Source organism: Erinaceus europaeus, chromosome 14 (assembly GCF_950295315.1).
Source record: "Erinaceus europaeus chromosome 14, mEriEur2.1, whole genome shotgun sequence".
Lineage (NCBI taxonomy): Eukaryota > Metazoa > Chordata > Mammalia > Eulipotyphla > Erinaceidae > Erinaceus > Erinaceus europaeus.
Genome location: NC_080175.1, coordinates 47,361,999 through 47,385,313, shown reverse-complemented (window position 1 = coordinate 47,385,313; position 23,315 = coordinate 47,361,999). Strand labels below are relative to the sequence as shown.

The 23,315-nt window shown below is 46.0% G+C and overlaps 1 protein-coding gene across 8 annotated transcripts in view; it reads left to right on the top strand.

Annotated features, from left to right (window-relative positions):
- Positions 1 to 23,315, top strand: part of C1QTNF1 (C1q and TNF related 1) — a 72,033-nt gene that overhangs the window by 30,561 nt on the left and 18,157 nt on the right. For 5 of the 8 annotated variants that reach the window (XM_060171894.1, XM_060171891.1, XM_007532958.3 and 2 more), the window contains 3 exons: positions 7,637 to 7,798; positions 10,154 to 10,293; positions 10,988 to 13,234. In XM_060171894.1, coding sequence (XP_060027877.1) covers positions 7,650 to 7,798; positions 10,154 to 10,293; positions 10,988 to 11,538 — 840 coding nt within the window. In that variant the 5' untranslated portion in view covers positions 7,637 to 7,649 and the 3' untranslated portion in view covers positions 11,539 to 13,234. Of the gene's footprint in view, positions 1 to 7,636; positions 7,799 to 10,153; positions 10,294 to 10,987; positions 13,235 to 20,706; positions 21,862 to 23,315 lie in introns of those variants that run through there. The other 3 variants (XR_009544727.1, XM_060171892.1, XM_060171893.1) reach the window with 3 other exon arrangements.

Here is a 23,315-nt window from a genome sequence, read left to right as displayed (position 1 = left end):
TCTGTCTCACAGGCTTCTCAGAGCAAGGAGGTCAGGTGAGGACAGTGCTCTAGTGAAGAAAATCTTTGTCTTCACTGGGAAAAAGCATGAACTGGAGGCTGGGCTGGCCAGGTGCCCTGAAGGCCTGATGCCTGCAGCCAGCGTGCTCTTCCTGGCAGGGCCTGGCAGAATCCTCGACTGTACACTCTCCCTGCGCTATGTGAGTCTCTCCTGCTGCCACAGGCCAGGAGAAGTGGAAGGGGCTGGGGGTTGGGGAAGACTCTTAGTCTCAATCTCTGTCTCTGTCTCTCTCTCTCTCCTTCACAGGAGTCCAACCTCAATCCTATTCAAGGAAGACTTTGCTTTACAAGTGACCAAATATACTGCCAAATATTCCCCCAGCTGCCAAGCAAGTCTTTTTCTTAGCTAGAAAGCAGATTTTTAATATTTTTATTTATTTTTTGATGGAGACAGAGAGAAGTTGAGAGGGAAGGGGGAGAGAGAAAATACAGAAAGACAGACACCTTCAGATCTGTTTCATCACTTGTGACACTTCCCTTTGCAGGTGGGGATCAGGGCTTGAACTTGGGTCTTTATGCACTGGAATGTGTTTGCTCAACACGGTACATCACTGCCCATCCCTGAGAGTAATTTTTTTTAAATAAACAGTTTGTACTTATTAACAGTAGGAGGAGAGAGAGCGGGGGGGGGGGGAGAGACCTACCCAGAGCATTACTCTGGTACATGTGATTCCAGGGATGAACTCAGGACTTCACATTTGAAAGTCTAAGACTTTATCTACTGTACAACTTCCTGGACCTCTTCTTTGAAGCCTAGTGCTTGGTCATGAGTGGCTTGAGACACTGCAGCACTGTAGTTTTCTCTGTTGCCATAACACCTCCCAGGTGGTGTCAGGGCCTGAGCACATGGCAAGGCACACACCCTACTCAGTGAGATATCACTCTAATCTGAAAGAATCTTCTTGATAAGAGGAAAGTAGAAGACCAACTGGTGGCCTAGGGGCAGAGCACTCACATCTCTGGGACGAGGCACCACTCCTCTGTAGTTAGCTCCCTGCTGAATCCTCTACTGGGTTGCAGGTGGAGTAGCTGGGAATGTTCAAAATCTTCTGAGATTCTGGGTGATGTGTGTTGTAGAGTGCACATGCTTCTGTATGCAAGGAACTGGGTTCACACCTCTGGTCCCCTCTGCAGGGGTAAGTTTCACAAGGGATGGAACAGTGCTGCAGTCTCTGTCTCTGTCTCTCTCTCTCTCCTCTTTCTCTTTCTTCTACTATCAAAAAGAAGGCAAAAGGAAAAAAAAATAATGGGAGCCTGGAGTGGCAGAGTCATACAGTTATAGAGCCACAGCAATAATCTTGGTAGCAAAAAATAAATAGATAAATAAGTAGTTCTGGCTGGCCACAGAAGAAAAAGTTCAATGTGATATGGATCTGAGCTTGGTATTCATATGTCTACCCCCTAAGTCCCATCAATGCAGTTTGATGGGTGCGTGAGGCATTGATTCTGGGGATGGAGAGTAGTTGTCATGTGAAAGAAAACCTTGATGGTCATCAGGTCCAGAAGTACACCCCAATATCATGTCTTTTTCAACTAGAGAGATGTAAGCATCTCAACAGAAGAATCTCATCAAGTTTTGAAGCAGAAATTTCTGGTGTAAGGGAGACTGGACAGGAAATGGCAGAAGGTCATAGAAGAGGACAGTTGATGCCATGTTGAAGTGAAAACTGACTGGACACTGAACAAGAAGACTTTAACTGTGGGAGGAATTTGTAGAATTTGGAGGTAGCACCTGTGCCCTAGAAAACTCAGACAAAGATGTTTGTTTTGGGTGGGTGGAGATCTGGGGCACAGCCAGAGCTAGAGCTCCTGGAAAGCATCAAATCCAGGCAACTGGTAGAAAGAAGACGCCTTCAGGAGCCATTAAAAATGGTGGGTGACTGATTCAGTGTGGTGGATGTCTGAGCAGAAGGAGTTTAAATGATTCCCAGATTTCTGGCCAGCTCTTTGTTTCTTTCCTCTCCCTCCCTCATGACTTCATTTTAATAGAATGGAGCAGGGCAGTAGGGCGTTCTACAAGGACTTGGTGTCTATTCTGCCCAAAGTGGTAGCTCCTAGCTATGAGAATTATTGAGTTCTCAGACTATGACTACCTCAGTTCTGAAATAGAGTTTTATGTAATTTTATTACAATTAATATTAGGTTAAATAAGCACCTATAGTCAAAGGTCTCTGCATTGGGTTGCACAGTTCAAGAATGTTAACCACTGGCCATTCTGACCCATCTGCATCTCACCTTGAGTGAGCTTTGTCTCATTCAGGGGACTGCTATCATCTTGAGGTCAGGGAACATATTCAATTTAGGGTTGGATTTCTTTCTCCCAAGCTCTTACATAATGCTTTGCAAATCATGGGCTTTCTTTTTTTTAATATTTTTATTTATTTATTATTGGATAGAGACAGAGAGAAATTGAGAGAGGAGGGAGAGATAGAGAGGGGAAGAGACACAGAGACACCTGCAGTCCTGCCTCACTACTCGTGAAGTTTTCCCCCTGCAGGTAGGGACCAGGGGCTTGAACCCCGGTCCTTGCGCACTGTAATGTGTGCACTTAACCTGGTGCACCACCGCCTGGCCCCGCAAATCGTGGGCTTTCAGTCAGTCATGCCTGTGTTCACTTTTCTAGTGAATGTTTGGAATTCTTGAGTTACATGGTCATTTGACTTGTCTTCGAAGGCTCCTTTTAATTCAGGCTCTGTACTTCTCACCTCCCAGGACAGCTGTTCACCCAGTGAGGATTAAGGAAAATGGAAAAGCATGTCTATAACAGGATGTTTTCAAATAGTGCTAGGTTGAGTGCAGCATTAAGACAAAACACAAACAGAGTGCCTGGAGTATACGTCACATGAAGGCAGGACTGCAGAGGTGGGGGACCAACAACATCACAGAACAGGCTTTGCACAGGCAAAAGGACACTTGAATATGAGTGTGAATGTTGTCTGCTTCGAGGAATTACCCCAGGTCCTTGGGGTGTGGGGTGAGAAGGGGTAACAGTTCTCAAGGAAGAAGTATTTTCAGAGGCTGCACTCCTGCAGACCCTGACTCCCTGTTCTCTCCACTTCCTAGAAAGGAGTTCTTTCCTGTTGGGGGAGGTTCAGTTGGTGGTGGAGTGGAGAGCTAAAGAATGTATGGACCCAGGGGGCTGGGTAAGAGAATAAAGATGCTCATGACAGGCAGTGGAATTTGGCTGTTCTTCTTATGGTTTGGAAAAGGCAAATTGAGAGCTTGAGTCATGCTGGGCTTGGTGTCAGATGTCAGGACTGCAAAGCAGCAGGGAAACTGGGTTGAAGCAAAGGAGGTTGAAACTGGCCAGGATCTTGCATGGCACACCCCACTGGCCAGGGGGCCCTTAAGGGGTCACTGCCGAGAGCTCCCTTTGAAAAATGCAATACATTCCCTTTTCTGGGGCTAAAGCTTATCCTCTGTAGGGAACTTCATTTTTCTTGAAATCCCTAAAAGCAACCTGGAACTAAGTTTGTTTGGTTAGATGTTGGGAAATAACTGCTTTTGCCCATAATTGACTAAAATGACTATAACACTATGGTGCTGACTTTGCAATGGAACTTGATAAAATGGGTCTGAACAATCTTTCTTTTATCTTCTTTCTTTCCTTTTTTTTTTTCTTCTTTCTTTCCACCAAAGTCATCATTGACAACACAAATCCAGCACTCTGGGAAGCCATTTTTTCCCCATTATTTTTTCTTTCTATTTTATTTGATAGGACAGAGAAATTGAGAAGGAAGGAGGAGAGAGAGAGAGAGAGATACCTGCAGACCTACTTCACAATTCACGAAGCACTCCCCCTCCCGCCCCACCGCTACAGGTGGGGATTGGGGGCTCAAATCCAGGTCCTTGCACTTACTCAGGCATACCACTACCTGGCCATCTTTCTTTCTTCCATTCTTTCCTTCTCTCTCTCTCTCTCTCTCTCTCTTAGATAGAGACAGGCACATAGAAAGAGTCAAAGAAATCACAGCACTTAAGGTTCCTTCAGTGTGGTGGGGGCCAGGCTTGAACCTGGGTCATGTACATGGCAAAAATGCACACTATCCAAGTAAACTATTTCACCAGCCTGGTGAGATATCTGTGGATCTCAAGAGGACACTCTTTAAGCAGAACTCTCTCTATCTCTGTGGGCAACTCCAGTTCTGTGCTGGTTTGTCATGTGCCCCCACTAACATCATCACCCCTAAACTGATGCTTTCTCCTCCCTATCTCTTCTGATCAAGGTTTGGAAAACACCTTCCCCAGATAAGAGAGACACATTTACAGGCTGAAGGGTGCTGCCTTGAAGTTGATCCCTAATTCTTAATTGAAGGGGGGTTGCTTCTTGGCAGACTTGCAGCAAAATTGGGAAACCTGCTTGGCTATCATGCTTAGAAGGTGTGCTACTGGCATGTAGGGGGGTGAGGCCCAGGAATGCAGGGTGTCCCCCAATAATGGCCAATAGTGTCAATATTGCCAGGGCCTAGGAGCTCTAGGGATAAAAGCACCCAAAATGGACTATGCTTCTTTGTGTGGTTACTTTCAAGATTTTCCAAAATGAATAAACATTACTTTGGATTCAGAAAAAAAATGTTTAAGGAAAAGAAAACCACTTTTCAAATGCTAGAAGCTTAGCATTTAAAAGAGAAGAAAAATAAAAGAGCAATTACTAAGGCACCAAAGAGAAATAGAGGAAGGACAGAAATAGAGAAATAAATAGATTCAGACACTTTAATGTGACAAATATTTGTTGGGCAGCAGTCAAATTCAGGGTGCTGTAGAACACTTGGCTGGCCCAAAAGGACCTAGACCATGTCCCAGGTCTTGGAGGCCACACTCTGCCCTGTGGACTCTCATGGGCCAAGCAAAACTCTTCATAGACAGACAAGCTGAAGACCAAATGAGAAGAGAGAAGGTTTTGCCAAGTGAGGTATCTGGGAAGGCTTCAGAAGTAATGTTGAGAGGTCTCAAAGGCCAGGTGGGATTTTGATGTGATCTCAGGACACCCTGTGTACCTTCAAATCCTGCCTCCACCTCACTCCAGCTTAAATACATAATTAACTGGGTCAGGTGGTAGCATATTCAGTTGAGCACACACATCACCATGCACAAGGACCCAGGTTCAAGCCACCAGTTCCCACCTGCAGGCAGGAAGCTTCACAAGCTATGACGTAGTTCTCATTCTCTCTCTCTCTCTCTCTCTCTGTCTCACCTCTCCCCTCCCCACCCCTCCCCTCTTCCCCTCTCAGTTTCTCTTTTGTCAAATAAAAGGGGAAAACTACATGGCTGACTTAGGCTAACCAATTTCTCTCTGTCCCCTATTGTCCTCATTTGTAAATCTGGACTAACAGTGTATGGGTACTATCTCCTTAAGGTTCCACTCGTGGTCTGTTATGGTCTAGATATCATCATGGGAATGTTTGCTGGCTAAAGCTCAATTTGTCCCCCCACACACACACACCACAGAAAGATAAGCATTAAAAACTTTTTGTGAGAATGGAATGTCTCTACTGCCATTCAAATGTGCCTAAAGGCAGAAGCCCTTTCTCCATTTTGCCTCCTCCACTCTCGTCTCAGGGAACCTTTGTGCAGGTGGGGGTAGAAGACTGAGAAAATAGGAGGTAGATATTCCAGGGTACACATACAGAGGTCAGAGGTCATCACATTTTCCTGCCTCCTAGATCATGAAAAGTTGTCTGTGCTTTTCCTCCTAAAACTAAGCTTTTGAATTCTGAAGAACCAGGGCAAGCTAGGACAGGATAGGGGTGGGAAATGTGAGTTTGTGACTGTTTTCCAAATTCAGTTTTAATGCAGTACTATTCCTTGCATCCACAATTCCTGCAATTAGAGTAATATCTTCCACCTTGCCCATTGTGTCAACCTAGTGTCCTCCCTCCAAGGACACTAAGGTCAGTGTTAAATTAGTGGGTTTTAAAACTGGTTAAAATAATCTAGCACAGGGCCTAGTGAAGTTATTATTCCTGTTAACCTGGTTACTAGAAGAAGAGTGGAGGAAAGAAGAGTCCTCCTCTACAGGGGAAAGAGAGTTATAACTGCTGGCACACGGATGTCAAACATTCAAGTTTGTAAGTAGGTCCCAGTACTCAAAGTGTGGTCTGGGGACCAGTAGCATTGGCAGAGAACCTGAGGCTCTTAGAAGATGCAGACCCTCCAAGCCCTGACCCAGATCTGGTGAGCCAGAATCTAAAATTTAACAATATTTTCCAGTTGGTGTGTGTTCAGATTAAAGTTTGAGAAGCACACAGAATGAGGAGTCTTGGGTCATACCAGAAGGAACTTGAATGCTCTGCCAAGGATACTGAAGAAATGATAAGCAGGTGGACAGAGAGATGGTGGATGAGTCGATGATAGACCAATAGAGCATATGGGCAAAGTCTAAAGGAACTTTAATGTGCACTCCACTTTCTCTGGCCTATGTAGTGCAATCTATCAGTGTTGGTTCTGATCCCCGGGGCTGCAGTCCAAAGCTGAAGGGGTTGAGGGTGCTCAAAGGACCTTTGAGAAACTGGGTTGTATGTTCGGGGGAGCATGTCAGCTCTTCCCTCAGAGTGGAGACTATGAGTTCCCCCCCCCAGCAACATCCCAGGGACCCAGACACCCCAACCTGAAGATGAGGAGGGGAGTTGCTATGCCTAGTCTAAGTCCAGGCATTGGTCCAAGTGGGCTCCCTGGGTACCCTAGGTGGCTTCATTCTAGTCCTCTGGATAGAAGAACTTCTGCATCCTAGGTGAAATCTCAGATTTGGAGAAGAATTCTGTCAAAGTGATCTGCTGAGAGCCATGAGCACAGACTCCTCTGCCTGTAAAAAGCAGGAACCTAGAGTCCCAGACGTAGCTGCTCCTTGCTTAGATACGCCAAGCTCCTTGCATGCCCCCTTGTGGCCAGAAGGGAACTTGCTGCCACTTTCATCCCCCTGTAGGCTGGGGCAGTGTCTTTGGGTGGTGACTGCACAGAAGATGCTCATTGTCCTGATAGGGCCCATAAAGGGTTGTCTGCCAGCCCTGTGACTTAGGGAGCCTGCTCTTTGAGGTGGAGGTGGGGAACTCCATGATCAGGGTGTGCAGTTCATCAGCTGTAAGCAGCTGTGGGTGATCTGTGCCAGACTGGGGTGTGCAATATGCGACTTTGTGCACATGTTGAGACTTGGTATCTATGGGTGTTAGAGCAGTGTGATTTTGCATGTGAGCTGTCTGTCTAGAATGTATACACATGTGTATTTATGAGTACACACATGTGTGGGTTATGAGAGTATAAGTGTACCTGCATTCATGTATGAGAGCATATGAGTGTGTATGTGGGTACAGGCAGTGTGTTGGGGTGTGTGAGTGCAGAGGTGTAGGAGTGGGTGTGCAGAAACTATATGAGCGTGGGAGCGTACATGTCTGAGTGTGCTGAGTGTGTGAAAGTGCTAGAACAGGTGAGCAGGGATGAGTGGGAGTGTGGCAGTGAATGTGTTGTCACCCCCACCCCAGAAGACCCCATGGCTGAAGGCTTTTCAGTTATGAACCTTCAAGACAACTTATGTGGGTTTGTCCGAGCCCCTTCCAGATCACATGCCCCATGTGTCTCCACAGGCTTGGAGGGAAAATGGGCTGCCAGGCACTGGGATTCTCTCTGACCAGCTGCCTGCTCCTGGCCTTTACCTGCAGCCTGGTGCTGAGCCGTGTGCCACATGGACAGCCAGACCCTCAGGAGCAAGAGGGAACTGGGGAGCCACCATTGGATCACACTGAAAGGTGAGACATTGCAGAGCATGGCTTACCAGGGGCCTCCAGAACTTAGCTCATTGGCTGCAGCATTTGAAGGAGCGTAGCCAGATCTGAGAAGAGTCAGGCCATCTCTGGAGACTGGTCTGGGAGGAGAGGAGTCATATCTCTTCCCTGGGATTCAGGCATCTTATCTGCAACCCACAACAGGATCTTAGTCTAGTTCACCCTCTAAGAAAGGTGATTTTGCAGAAGGTTTGGAAGTCACATCCTTAAGCTTAGGGACCCAAGACTCTAACCTCTCTCCGCAGTACCTTTCTGGGAGGGCTGTGTCCTGTGACTGTCTGCATGGGGTCTTAATAGCACCTGGAAGCCAAGTCAGAAGCAGAGGTGAGGGCAGTCTGTGAGCTGGTCTCCACACCACTGACCATATGGCCCAACTACAGGGGAGAAAATTGCTGGCCGTTGACAAGAGCATGTGACCTTCCATAAGATGCTGTGGATCTCTTGAGAGGCATTATCCTCAAACATATGCTCATCATTGTCTTTAGTGATATGCATATGTCAGGGGTTACTTTTCAAATTGTCACTCATCTACATAAGGTCTCAGGAACCTTGGGGACAGTCACATGTTGGTTTTGGGATTCTACCTGTGCTTTTGAGCTTAGGGCTGACCTGATACTCAAGCTTCAGGCTTAGAATGGAATTGAACATGATCTGATAGGAGACATGTTTCTCCTCTATCCTCTTCCCCTCCTCCTCTTCCTTTTCCTTCCCCTCTTTTTACCTTTCCACCTCTTCTTCTTTACTCTCCCCCTCTTCTCTTTATTCCTTCTCCTCCCACTATCCTTCTCAGTCAACAAGCATTGGTTGGGTTGACCATCCTTCAGGCCATCTTAAGACACTGGAAACACACACCTGAATGGCCAGTCTCTGACCTGCAGGAGCCCAGCGTCTTTGTGGAATCCACATCACTCTGAGCAAAAAGGTGGACTCGGGTATGAGTCTGCCCATGCCTGGGGTAGGGAAAGGCACCAAAGGCTAAGCAGAGGAGTGCCTAGATCTTGAGGAATTCCTGGCACTCTCTCAAGTACGAAGGAAGAGACGTGTCTCACAGCCAGGATGGGTGCATGTGGCATTTGACCATGCAGGTGGCACAGGTGACTGGTAATAGGACTGGTGGGTCTGTGTGTTGGGAGATGGGTGCTGGGGGTGGGTGAGTTGCAAGCTGTGATCCTGTGAAGGAAGGGTGTCTCCTGAACATGTTCTACTGGGAAAATCCTGGAGAGGAGTGAGCAGTCACAGAGAGGCCTCACCATCACAGATATCTAGAAAGAAGCAGAGAATAGGCTGAAGTGCCATGAGCTCCAGAATGACTGGAGATGGTCATCAAAGGAGCAGGGACGAAGTCAGACTCTGGAATGAGTGTGTTAATGGGATCCTGACCACTTAAGATCTGGGCTGAGGTGGAGAGTCCAGAGAGGTGTCTAGAATGATCAAATGACTGACCAAGAAGGAAGAGAGTTTGAAAAGAGAAGGTTCTGGGGGTGAAGTTGCAGTTACAGCCCATTAGTTTTTTAGACACTACGCATGTGTGGAGCTGTTCACATTCTAGAGATGGGAATGTGGACTACCTGGGAGTTGGGGGTATTGTGAGGCTAAGTTTGGAGCACAGAGATACATTTCCTGAATCATCTGGGACATTAAGACAAGAGTGGAACTAGAGACATAGTTGGCCCTTTGAATTGAAGGGACAGTGCCACCTCCAAGGTGATTTCATTGCTCAGAGCTAGGAGCCAGAGGGTTGGTTCACTGTGCAATGTGATGGGAGACCAGAAGGTGGTGGCATGGAGCCATCACACCACAGTCACACCTGCCTTTCTCCCAGGACTGGGTTGCCAATTAACTGTTGTATCTCCAAGGACCCTACAGTTTAGTGGAGCCCCCCTCCCCTTTACAAATGGCCAACTGACGCAGTATCTTGGAGAACCACAGCCCTAGGAAGGGAATGGTCACAGCATTATTATGCCTTTATCTATCCCACTGGCTTCAAATAGGTCCAGCCCTGCGCTCTGTCTCTAACAGAAAGAATGAAATAAAATGAAACCCCTTCCTGTGCAAGTTTTGCTCAGGCAGCAGACCTGACACAGACCACAAGGCTTGAGTGCTGTGGCTGTTCCCAGTGCTGACTGCTTTCTATAGAAGGCAGTGGCTCTTTCTGAGGGTTCACTGAGGACCACTAAGTTGGCAAAGACCCACTTAGGTTTTCTGTCAAAGGGGAAGTTAATGTGGCTGGGTGTAGTTCCATACCTCCAGGCAGCAGAATAGAGGGGTTCCCTGCTCTGGGAGCCCATGGCTTTCACTGTGATGTCTTTGTGCCCTCAGGATTGAAGAAAATCATGAAAAATACAGCCCCAAGCAAGATGAGGAGCCCTCAGCAACCCAGTGTTTGCGCTGCTGTGACCCCAGCACCCCCATGTACCAAGCCATCCCAGTGCCCCAGATCAACATCACCATTCTGAAAGGTCAGGCTGCCACAAGGATTGGCAGAGAGACCCTCCCCTTGTGGTGGGGGCTGCTTTGTCCTTGGGGGGACAATGGAGTTGTTGGAGTGGGTTGGACAGAAGCAAAGAAGGCTTTTGGAGGACCACAGACCAGACAGGCTGTAACTGAGCAAGGAGGAAGAGGGGGAGGAAGAAACCCCATTTCTGGTGCTCTTGGGTCCCTTTTTAAGGTAGAACTTGGGAAGCTAGGCTATGGCACACTCAGTTAAGCACATGTTACCAAGGGAGAGCTCGGCTGCCTGCCCAGGCCAAGATGAGAGAAGGAAGAAAGGGCAGCCAGGGGCCTCCCCTATCCACACCCCCACACCAGGGCTCAAAGCCCATGTTTTGAGCCTCATCATCCTACCCACAGCTCCTTTCAGACCTGCCATCTCCTAGCATGATAAAATCTTCTAGGGATACATGGGGTACAGGTCCCAGCTCTATAAGTCCTCACATCTATTGATATTTACTCAGAGGGCAGTGGGCCTTGCCGCAGGGCCTGTTGCTTTTGGATAAGCCCACATATTCTCTTTGCCCTGTCAGAAACTCCCAGAAGTTAAAAAAAAAAAAAATCAAAAGGAAAGGCAGGTCTTCTTTCTGGAGGGAAAAGGGACCAAACCTGGCATGTGGGCAGGCTTACTCCATAGTGTTTCTGTGCCTCCCGCCCCTGCAGGTGAGAAGGGAGACCGAGGGGACAGGGGCTTGCAGGGCAAATATGGCAAGACAGGCTCTGCAGGTGCCCGGGGCCACATGGGCCCCAAGGGACAGAAGGGGTCCATCGGAGCCCCTGGGGACCGCTGCAAGAATCACTATGCAGCCTTCTCAGTGGGCCGCAAGAAGCCGCTGCACAGCAATGACTACTACCAGACTGTCATCTTCGACACGGAGTTTGTGAACCTCTACGGCCACTTCAACATGTTCACAGGCCGGTTCTACTGCTATGTACCTGGCATCTACTTCTTCAACCTCAACGTGCACACTTGGAACCAGAAGGAGACCTACCTGCATATCATGAGGAATGAGGAGGTGGCAGTGATCCTGTACGCCCAGGTGAGCGACCGCAGCATCATGCAGAGCCAGAGCCTGCTGCTGGAGCTGCAGGAGCAGGACGAGGTTTGGGTGAGGCTCTTCCGGGGGGAGCGCGAGAACGCCATCTTCAGCGATGAGTTTGACACCTACATCACCTTCAGTGGCTACCTGGTCAAGCACTCCACAGAGCCCTAACCCATGGCACCTCCTCATCTCCAGCTTGCCTGTTCTCCCACCCCACTGGGTTCCAATGGTCCAGCATCAAAAGGCCCCCTGGCCCTTCACCTCCCCCACTACCCTGCTCCCTGCTCCCCAGCTCTGGCGTTCTACCCCACATTTTTCTTTAGCAGGGACAGGAAGTGAATGTTGCTGTGTGTTCTGGCCCTCTGTGGATGAAATCACAGGGGCAAATGCCCCCTCTGGAATCACATCCTTAAGTGGCCCATGGCCCAGGCAAAACATGTCTGGATATGGCAAAGAGTCTTCTTTCCTTTTCTTTTTAAATTTCTCCTTTCCTTCTTTCCTTTTTCATTCCCTCTCTTTCTTTCTCTCTTTCTCCTTTCCTTCATTCCCTCCTTCCTTCCTTTCTTTCTTTCTTCCCTTCTTTCTCTCTTTCTTCCCTCCTTTTTCTTTCTCCCCATGACCAAGGTTTCACTGTTTCAGGCTGATATTTTCAGGTAGAGAGAGAGAAAACAGGAGAGGAAATGACAAGGCTTTACAGCACTGAAACTCCCTCCAATGCAGTGGAAGCCAGGCTTGAACCTGGCTTACATGCCTGGCAAAGCCAGAATCCTCTCCAAGTGAGCAATTTTGCCAGTTCAGGAAATCTTCCTTATTCTAGCCCTGGGGAATATTTAAGCAACTATTGGAGACTATGCATGGTATTTCAGAAACTGTGGATAGCAAACTGGAGGGTGAGCTGTTCTTTTCTTTGTCCCTTTTTACCAGGACATGGGGATCCTGGAAACCTCATCTAGCTTATTTCTCTCAGGCCACATGGAAAAATCATCTTGAGGACCTGCCAGACTGATGGCCATGCCCCATGGCAGTGACCTGGCCTGAGTCAGATGCCCTTTCTGAGCCATAAAATTGAAGTGGTTCAGGTTGAAGAGGGGTAGGATGCCAGGCTGAGCCTGGTCTCTGTCAATGGAGGGCAATAGCAGATCTCCTCAATATGAAAGCAGGGCTTTCTCTGAGCCCCAAATCTGGAGGGATCTGGAAAGATCCCCCTTGGACTGTCTGGAACTCCCTCAGAGTTCCATCACTGAAGCCAGAAAAGAAGAGGAAAGACATGTCTCAGATGGTAGGACCAGACCCCTCTCCAGTGCTGGAGCTGATTGTCATGTGAAGTTGGTGCTCCAGTCCAGGGTGGGTGTAAGCCCCACGGTCCATCTGCCTCAGTAAGGCCCAGGGCCAGGACCATTCTGGCTGTTGCTTTAGACCCTCTGCCATGAGAAAACCTGCCTTCCTGCTGCTAAAGGCCTCTGTCTTCAGTGAGTCTGGACTCTCTGAACCTGGCAGCAGGGTCTCAGTCAGCATACACTTCCTCTTAAAGAACTGCTTATGGGACCGGGTGGTGTCGCACCTGGTTAAGCGGACACATTAAAGTGTTTAAGGACCCAGGTTCAAGCCCCTGGTCCCCACCTGCAGGGGAAAGCTTCATAAGGGTAAAGTAGAGCTGCAGGTGTCTCTCCTATCTCTTCCCCATCTGAGTCTCTACCCAATAATAAATAAATAAAAAGTTTTAAAATAGTCTTTTTTAAAAAAAAAACTTTTGTTTGTCAGACTTTAAACTGTATTTCCACGGGCATGCTGGGAAGCATGCATCTGCTGCCTCATGAAATCGTACATTCTTTTCAGAAAACATTAAACTTGGAACTGTGTTTCTGCACTGTGGCTCCACCAGTTTGGTTTTGAATCAGATCTTCTTCCTCTCTGTACCAGTCACCAGTTACATACCTAGGGACTTCTGTGGTCGGGGAGACATTATGGGCCCTGAGCATATCATGGACACAGTTGGACATTCCCCCTGAACTCTCTGGGCTTGGATGCATATGTGAGTGGTGGGCAGGAGACAGGACTTGCATGCGTGGACTTAACCATAACTGCCACCAACTTAACAACACAGAAATGACTTCTCTTAGCAGAAGTGTGGAATCAGCACCCCCCTCCCTCTGAAGTCTGCACAGACCACTCCTTTTTCATTTCTCCCAGATTCCAGCACCATCAGGCATTCCTTGGTATGTGGTGGTACACCCCTCCTTCTCTGCTTCTCTCTGTCATTTTTTAAAAGTTTGATTTATTAATTTGTTCATTCATTCTCTTGGATAAATAGATAGACCATAGCACTGTTCAGTTCTAGCATATGGTATTACTAGGGATTAAACATGCTGCCTTTGGGGCCTCAGACATGCAAGTTCTGTGCTCTAACCAACTGAGATATCTCTCCAATACAACTCTCTCTGTGCTGACATTATTGTCTATGTAATATTTCTCTCTCTTCTTACAAGAATGCATCTCCAAAGTTGAAAAAATACTCACTTAGATAGTGTGCTGCCTTGCCATGTTTATGATCCAGCTTTGAGCTCACCTTCCACTGCATTGAAGGAAGCTTTGGTGCTATGGTGTCTCCATCTCTCTCTACCTCTCTCTCTCTCTCAAAAAGAAATACATTAGTGGTTTTAGGGCCCACCCCAAATACAACATCATCTCTTGTTACGAAACCCAAGGTTTTGCTTTCACCACTCACAATATAACACTCAAGATAAACAGCTAGTGCTAGTAAAGCAAGTTTACTCAGGGATCAGTAGCCTGAGAAGTTGGTGAACTTTTTTTTGCTTCAAAAAGCCATCTTACTCTTAGGTTGAAATTTATATAGTCAGCATAAGGAAGTAGAAGTGATGGAAGGCAGAGGAAGAAAAGGCCCAGTCCTCAAACAATCATTTGTGGTTTGATGATTTACTGGAGCACAGTGGTCTAGTTCTTGCAAATTTTTGATAATAATATAAAATATTCATCAAAGATGTCCTTGAGGTGTAGGTGGGAAAGTGTTTTACCAATGTTTTCCTCTAAGTATTTGATTGTTTCTGGTCTGACATCTAGGTCTTTGATCCATTTGGAGTTGATTTTTGTTTCTGGTGAGATAAAGTGGTTCAATTTCATTCTTCTGCATGTTACAACCCAGTTTTCCCAGCACCATTTATTGAAGAGAGCCTCCTTTTTCCATTTAATCCTTTGGGCCCCCTTATCAAATATTAGATGTCCATAGATGTGGGGATTTATTTCTGGGCTTTCAATTCTGTTCCACTGGTCTGTGTGCCTATTTTTGTTCCAGTACCATGCTGTTTTGATGATGATGGCTTTATAATATAGTTTAAGGTCTGGGAGTGTGATTCCTCCATTTCTGTTTCTTTTCCTCAAGATGGTTTTGGTAATTCTAGGTGTACAGAGTCTTTTTAATACATAGGCTGAGACTTTGATATGTTGACTCTCTTAAAAGCTTAGACCAGGGAGAACAGAAGCAATTGGTGGCAGTCCTCTTTATGCTTGCATGGGGAAGGGCAGATAATTTTTCTTTTCTCTGTTGTTTGTCAACTGGGACAGTGGCCCGAGCCCATATTTGACTCTCAGCTGGCAGGGAAAAGGCTTCCATGCTCTCTGGGTGCCTCCCTCCTGTTCCTTGCTCTGGGCTGATCCTGTGTGTGGTCCTTCTTAGACTTGGGGTGGGACAAGAGTGGATCATGCAGACACTGACATCCTGGTCTCTGCAGAACAAAGAGCAGACCCTTCCCTGAACTGGGACACTCTGCAAAGGAGGTGCTTCCCACAGTGTACAGAGTAACCATGCAGCTTCATCCAGATAACCACCACACTCTCTCCAGGGTCAGTCACATGAAACATGCCATACCTGCCCCATCTGCCCCACTACCAGCCTAGCCAAGGTGGAAGAGGAGGCATTACGTTGGGAGCCAGTACTGCTTCAGAGTAATCCCCACTCATATCCAGTTCCCCCATGCCAATCCTTCAATCCCTTATTGCTGATATCCTCAGTCTCCCCAAGTATTTCCTGCATCTCTGCTATGTAGAAACCTATGTGTTAGCTCCCAAAGGCATGGGATATATAAGATCTGGGCTTTGCCCTCAAGACTTTTCCAGGACTGCAACTTCAGCATGACACAGACCCTGAGCTTCTCAGAATATGTGCTTGCCACTCCATTATTTGCCCTGTGGGACTTGTCCCTGAGCAGCTCACTCTGCACAGCCTTCCTGCCCCAGGCCCTGACATCAGTTATTAAGAAACTGGGTAGCCAACCCTGGAAAGACCTGGTAAATTCAGTCATGATACAAATATTAGTGTTTTAGAAGCAGCTGATGACTCAGTCTAAGGAAAGAACTGGTTAGTTAGGGGGGTTTTGTATCCAGGGACAAGAGCAGTGAGAACAGCAAACCCCATGGTGGGGGATGAGTGTAATATTCACAAGAATACTTTTCTTTTTAAAAATGTTTTATTTATAAAATGGAAATATTGACAAGACTATAGGATAAGAGGGGTACAATTCCACACAATTCCCACCACCAGAACTCTGTATCCAATCCCTTCCCTTGATAGTTTTCCTATTCTTTATCCCTCTGTGAGTATGGACCTGGGAGTATGGACCCAGGATCATTATCGGATACAAAAGGCGGGAGATCTGGCTTCTATAATTGCTTCCCTGCTGAACATTGGTGTTGGCAAGTTGACCCATACATACTTCCAGCCTGTCTTTCTCTTTCACTAGTGGGGCAGGCCTCTGCGGAGGCGAGATTCCAGGACACATTGGTGGGGGCATCTTCCCAGGGAAGTCCAGTTGACATCATGGCAGCATCTGGAACCTGGTGGCTGAAAAAGAGTTAAGATAGAAAGTAGAACAAATTGTTAACTAATCATGAACCTCAAGGCAAGAATATTGCAGATGAAGATTTGGGGTCTCCATTTTGGGAAAAGCTAGTAGGCCTATTTTAGGTATATTCCAAGGGGTCCATGACTTTACTAGTTTTTGCCTGAGCTTGATATCTGGACCCAAGTTATTGTCTGGGGAGATGGTGTCATAGTTGGAAAAGAATACTTTTCTATACAGGTCCCCATGGGGATGCAATAGAATGATAATAAGTTGGTTTTGTTAAACTAAGGTAACTGGAACAAAGTGAGATATTTTTGTCAAGATTATGGAAAAAAAAACCCTTTCTTTTTCTTTTTACTTTTTCCATTGATTTAACAGTGATGAACAAGACCACAGGATAAGAGAAGTTCAATCCCACCACCAGAGTTCTGTATCCCATCCCCTCCATTCAAAGCTTTCCTTTTTATCTCTCTTAGAGCATGGACCCAAGATCATTGTGGGGTACAGAAAGTGGAGGTTCTGGTTTCTGTAGTTACTTCTCTGCTGGACTTTGGCATTGGCAGGTCAATCCATATTTCCAGCTTGTCTCTGTCGTTCCCTAGTAGGGCAGGGACCTGGGGAGGTAGGCTTTCAGGGCACATTGGTGAAGTCGTCTGCCCAGGGAAGTCAGGTTGGTGCCATGGGAGCATCTGCAACTAGGTGACTGAAAAAAACATTAAGATATAAAGCAGAAAAAACTTTAAATAATCAGAAATGTAAAGGCAAGAATATAGCAGGTGATATTTGGGTCTCCATTTTGGAAAAAGCTAGGAAGTCTATATTAGGTATATTCCAAGACGCCCATGACTTTACTAACTTTTGCCTGAGCCTGACTGCTAACTTGCAGGTGGACCAAAGGTATTGTTTGGGGAGATGGTGTCAGAGTTTGAAATAGGACTAGAAAGCTGGATCAGGGTAGAGAATTAGCTCTCAAAAATGAGAAAAGTATATAAATACCATTAACTGTAAACCCTATCGATTTGATTTGGGGCCCATATTCAGCACAAAAGCCTGTGTAACTTCGGCATTCCTATAGGTCTGAGCTCACATTCTGTGGTCATAGTGAGGAACATTCTAGGCTGCACTTCTTGCAGGACCAGTCTTCCTAAAGTGGCAGAGTATCTTGACCCAACCTTCTTTTAGAGATTGGGGCAGTCCCTACCATAGTTGATCCAAATTGAGGGCAAGGTCCTATAAACGCCCACAAAAGAAAGTTAAAGAAAATAATTAATGAAGATGCTTCCATCTACCAAAAAAAAAAAAAAGTAGATTTGGGTCCCCTGCCTCATACCATCAACAAAAAATAGTTTGGGACAGCAAGAGAGGTCATGTGGGAGGGTGCCTGCTTTGTCATACACACCACCTAGGTTCAAACCCCTGGTCCCATTGGCAATGGGGGATGCTTTTGATCTGTAATTTCCTTTGGTTCCCTCTGACCCTTCTCTCTTTCTGAAAAAAATAAACTCTGGGGGTGGGGGAGCTTTGTCATGGACAAAATAATTAATTCAATACCTGAATCAAGAATGCCAATTTAAAACTTTAAAAATGTCTGGGAATAAGTAATAATAATCTTGGATTATTTAATGGCCTTCTTGTAGGTAATAGTTTACCATGTACAACCAAAACCACAAACAACAAGGTGAAAAACAGTGTTGAAGACAGCAGTCCCCGGGTAGGGCATGTCCTCACCATTTGCATGGCTCTGGCTCAAGTCCTGGCATCACAGGGGAGGTTCCATGTCAGGAGGGGCTCCAGTGCTGTAATTTTTCTCCTCCTTCTTCATCTCTGTCTCTCTCTATGGGATAGAAAAAGCAGGCTGGTTGTGGTGACATCACACATGCACAAGGCCGGACTAGGCAAATGGAGCATCACTTTCCTTACCATGTACTGCCCAGGTTGGAGTCTCAGCACTACATGGAAATGCCATAGCACAAGAAGAAGCTCTGGTGATGTGGCCTGCCTTTCTCCCCTTTCTCCTCCTCACCCCCTCTACCTCTCCCTTTCTCCTTCTCTCTTTTTCTCTCAGCTTATCAATAAAAGAGTGGCCCAAGAGTAGTGAAGTCACAAATGCATAAAGCCCTGACTTGTCACCAACAATGAGAGAGAAAATGAGCAAGAGAAGGGGGCTGGGGAGGGGGCCTGGCACTGTAGTCACTGACTTTGACTTCTAGTATTTCATGAAAACAAGACAGATAAGACCAACACAGTACACCATTACATGCCAGAGCAGCACTCTGATCTCACTCTCTACCAATGCAAAAGAATGTACAGAAATTAAGATAAAGTGAAAAAAACAATACAAGAGAATTCGAGGGGCCAGGCAGTGGCACACCCCATTAAGCACACCCCATTAAGTATGAAGTGCAAGGACCCATGCAATAATCTGGGTTCAAGCCACCAGCTCCCCACCTGCATGGGGATGTTTAATAAGTGGTGAAGCAAGTCTGCAGGTGTCTGTATGTCTCTTTCTCTTTCTCGCTATCTTCCCCTCCTCTCTCAATTTCTCTCTGTCCTATGCAAAATGGAAAAATGGTTGCCAGGAGCAGTGGATTTGTAGTGCCAGCACTGAGCCCCAGTGATAAACCAGGAGGCAAAAGAAAAGAACATTCAAGAAGATATTTGAAAATAGGGAGTCGGGCAGTAGCACAGGTGACACAACGCGCAAGGACCAGAGTAAGGATCCAGGTTTGAGCCCCCAGCTCCCCAACTGCAGGGGAGTCACTTCATAAGCAGTGAAACAGGTCTGCCTCTCTGTCTTCCCCTCCTCTCTCCATTTCTTTCTGTCTTATCCAACAAAAATGACATCAATAACCACAATAATAACTACAACAATAAAAATGAAATTTGAAAATATATACTTAATAAAAAGGCCTATTGTTAGAACATATAAAGGTTGCTTAGGGACTGGGTGGTGGCACACCTGGTTAAAGTGCACATATCACTAGGCACAAGGATCCAGGTTCAAACCCCTAGTCCTTACCTGCAAGGGGAAAGAAAGTGTCATGAGTGGTGAAGTAGTACTGCAGGTGTCTCTCCTTTTCTATCTCCATCTCAAGTTCTCACTGTTCTGTCAATAAAGCTTAAAATAATTAAAAAGAAGAGACCTATTTAAAAAAAAAATAGGAAAGCTATCAGCAGAGGGGAGGGGATACGGAGTTCTGATGGTGGGGATTGTGTGGAGTTGTACCCCTTTTTTCCTATGGTTTTTGTCAGTGTTTCCTTTTTATAACTAAAAATTTAAAAATTAGGAGTCAGGCAGTAGTACAGCGGATTAAGCGCATGTGACACAAAGCACAAGGACTAGCAGAAGGATCCTGGTTCAAGCCCCCGGCTCCTCATCTGCAGGGAAGTCGCTTCACAAGCAGTGAACAAGTGTCTCTCTTTCTCTCCTCCTCTCTGTCTTCCCCTCCTCTCTCCATTACTCTCTGTCCTATTTAACAATGATGACATCAGTAACAACAACAATAATAACTATAACAATAATAAAAAGCAACAAGGACAACAAAAGGGAAAATAAATAAATATATAAAATTTTTTAAATTGCACCTAATAAAAGACATCTAACTTTGTTTTTTTAAAAAAAGGCAATGGACCTCAGTAGACATTTCTTCAGAAAATCTACACAAATGGCCAATAAGCAGATAAAAAACTATTCAGCATGATTAACCACCAGGGACAAAAAAGTCAAAGTTACAGTGAGATACAATTTCATAATGAGTAAGATGCCTGGGATCAAAATGATGTTATTGACAAAGACATAAAGAAATTGGGACCTGAATACACTGCTGACAGAGATGAACAATAGTGTAGCCTTATTGGAAAACAGTTTGGCAGGTCCTCAAGGTATTTAACATATATACTGAGGTATCTAACTCACCAAATGAAAAGACATACCCATAGAAAAACTAGTACATGGATGTTCATTTCAGAATAGGAAAAAAAAAGTGATAGCAACCTAAATATTCATTAGCTGATGCACTCAGCTGATGTATGGGTAGAAAGATAACCATACAAGTGCAATAATAGAAGGAATAAAGTACAGATGCATGTTTATAACGTGAATAAACCTCAAAGGTTTAGACACTACAAGAAAGTAGCCAATCACTAAAGGTGATGTGTCATGTGGTTCTATACATTAAATTTCCAGAACAGCACAATCCATAGAGATGGGACATAGACTAGAGGTTTCCCAGGGTTAAAGGAGGGAAAATGGAGGAAGTGGAAGTGATAGCTAACAGACACAGGGCTTGTTTTGAAGTAACGAAAATGTCCTGCAGTTGATTGCAGTTGTGACTGTATAACTTTGTGAATATACTAAACAACACTGAGTTGTACACTTAAAATAGTCGAGATGCATGATATGTAAATTGCATTTCAACAATCAGTTATAAGAAAGCAGAAGCCTGCATGCACACATGTAGACAGACTTGCTTTTTCCCCTTAGGAGCTGGAAAGTCTTGGAGCTACAGAGGACAGACCGGGGCCTCTGAGGTGGGACAGAAGTGTCAGGGTTAATTGGACAAGCATTTTGGAACTGACAGATGGATGAAATCACTTGAATTTGGGACACTGACTCAGGTGCCAAGGGAAGCATTTCAGGGGGAACAACTAATTGAGAACCATGCCTTTTTCTCTGAATTCCTGAACACAGCTGGAGTAAGGCTTAGAAAGGGAGAATGACCTCAGATGCCCTGGCCTTAACTGGCTTTGATAAGTTGCTCCACCAATGGCAGATGGCCAAGCAAGACTAGGAATTTCCACAAACAAGACATTAAGTTAGTATGTTCTAGCTAATTTGGAAATCTCTCTGCATAAAAAGAAAATGTTCCAGAGCCAAAGATAGATCTCCTGAGGGAGCAAGTGCCTTGCCCTTGTGAGGTTGTCACCTAAGTTCATGTCCTTGACCACATGGCACCCAGGGAATTGTCTTGAATAGCAGAGAAATGCTGTGGCATCTCTTATTTTTTCTCTGTTTCTCTAACTGAAATGAAAAGAGCCTACCAGAAGTAGTGTGAAGCCCTATCACAATCAGAATCACAAACATTAAAAAGATTAAAAATAACTGTCCTTGCTATTCTCAAAGACAAGATTGAGAACTGTGGAAAATAATTGTAACTTCTACTATGAAAGCCTCAGTGGATGAGTAGGCTGCTATATCATACAAAGTTGAAAATAAAGACTCAATTACAAGATAATCAGGGAGTCGGGTGGTAGTGCAGTGGGTTAAGTGCAAGTGGCACAGAGTGCAAGGACTGGCCCAAGGGTCCTGGTTCAAGCCCCTGGCTCCCCACCTGCAGGAGAGTCGCTTCACAGGCGATGAAGTAGGTCTGCTATCTTTCTCTCCTCCTCCATCTTCCCCTCCTCTCTCCATTTCTCTCAGTCCTACATAACAACAACAATAATAACTACAACAACAATGAAAAACAACAAGGGTAACAAAAGGAAAAATAAATAAATATAAAAAAACAAGATAATCAGAAGATATTTTTAAAGCACACAGAGACAAATGGATGGAAAATAAAGAATAGAGGACAGATCTATATGTAGATGACAGTTCTTCTTCTAGCGTTTGCCCTTCTTCCGTAGCCAGACAACAGCGTCAGGTCTGGAGAGGTGGCAGTCGTTGACTATGTGGGTCATAGTCTGTCTGGAGCCGCAGGGGCAGTTCGTGTCGTCTCTGGCTCCCCAGCGATGGAACATAGCAGCGCACCGGCCATGGCCTGTTTGATAGCGATTGAGGAGGGCCCAATCATAACGTGCTAGGTCAAAGCTGGGTTGACGCTTGCAGGGGTGTGTGATGAGGTGTTTGTTCTTTACCTCAGCTGACTGCCAACTCTGTTTCCAAGAGTCTGGAACAGAGAAGTTCAGTGTAGGCGTAGGGGACCAGATTGGGTGACAAGACATCAAGCGTTGGACAGGGTGGGCGAAGATATCCGCGTATATTGGCAGGTCCGGTCGAGCGTAGACGTGGGAAATGAACTTAGATGATGCCGCATCCCGACGAATATCTGGCGGGGTGATGTTGCTAAGAACTGGCAGCCATGGAACTGGGGTGGAACGGATGGTTCCAGAAATTATCCTCATGGAGGAATATAATTTGGAATCGACCAAGTGGACATGGGGGCTACGGAACCATACCAGGGCACAGTATTCTGCAGTGGAATAGCATAATGCCAGAGATGATGATCGTAGTGTGGAAGCGCTCGTGCCCCATGAGGAGCTGGCCAGTCTTGCAATGATGTTATTCCCCGCGCCCACCTTTGCTGCAGTTTTTATGAGATGTTCGTGAAATGACAGGGTGCGATTGAGAGTAACGCCAAGATAGACTGGCTGGGCTTCATGCCGGATTCTCGTATCGCCAAGCTGCACATTAAGCTCACACGAGGCCGAGGCATGGTGTAGATGGAAAACAGATGATACCGTTTTTGCAGTGCTAGGGATTAGTCGCCATTTTTTAGTAATCAGATATCAGAGACATGTCTTTCGTGAGTGTGAGTGTTTCCTCGAGGATGTCGAACTTGGATGCCTGAGTTGCACAGCAGATGTCATCGGCGTAGATAAACTTCCTTGAAGAAGTTTCTGGGAGGTCATTGATGTAAATATTAAATAGCGTAGGAGCCAGAACAGAGCCCTGGGGGAGGCCACTTGAAACAAGTCTCCATCTGCTAGACTTGTCACCCAGATGCACCTGGAATCTTCTGTTTTGGAGAAGAAATGATATAGTGTTGGCCACCCATGGAGGCAGGCATCTTGAGATCTTGACTAGGAGACCACAGTGCCAGACTGTGTCATAGGCTGCTGTGAGATCAACAAAGACAGCACCCGTCTTTAAATTCTTCTGGAATCCATTTTCAGTGTAAGTTGAGAGGGCCAGGGCTTGTTCACAGGTAGATCTTCCTGGGCGGAAACCAGCTTGGGCGTGTGATAGGAATTTCTCTGTAAGAGGAGAAATACGTGACAGAAGCAGCCTCTCAAGGAGTTTGTAACACACGGAGAGGAGAGAAATTGGTCTATAGCTGGTGGCCAGTGTTGGGTCTTTCTTTGGTTTCAAAA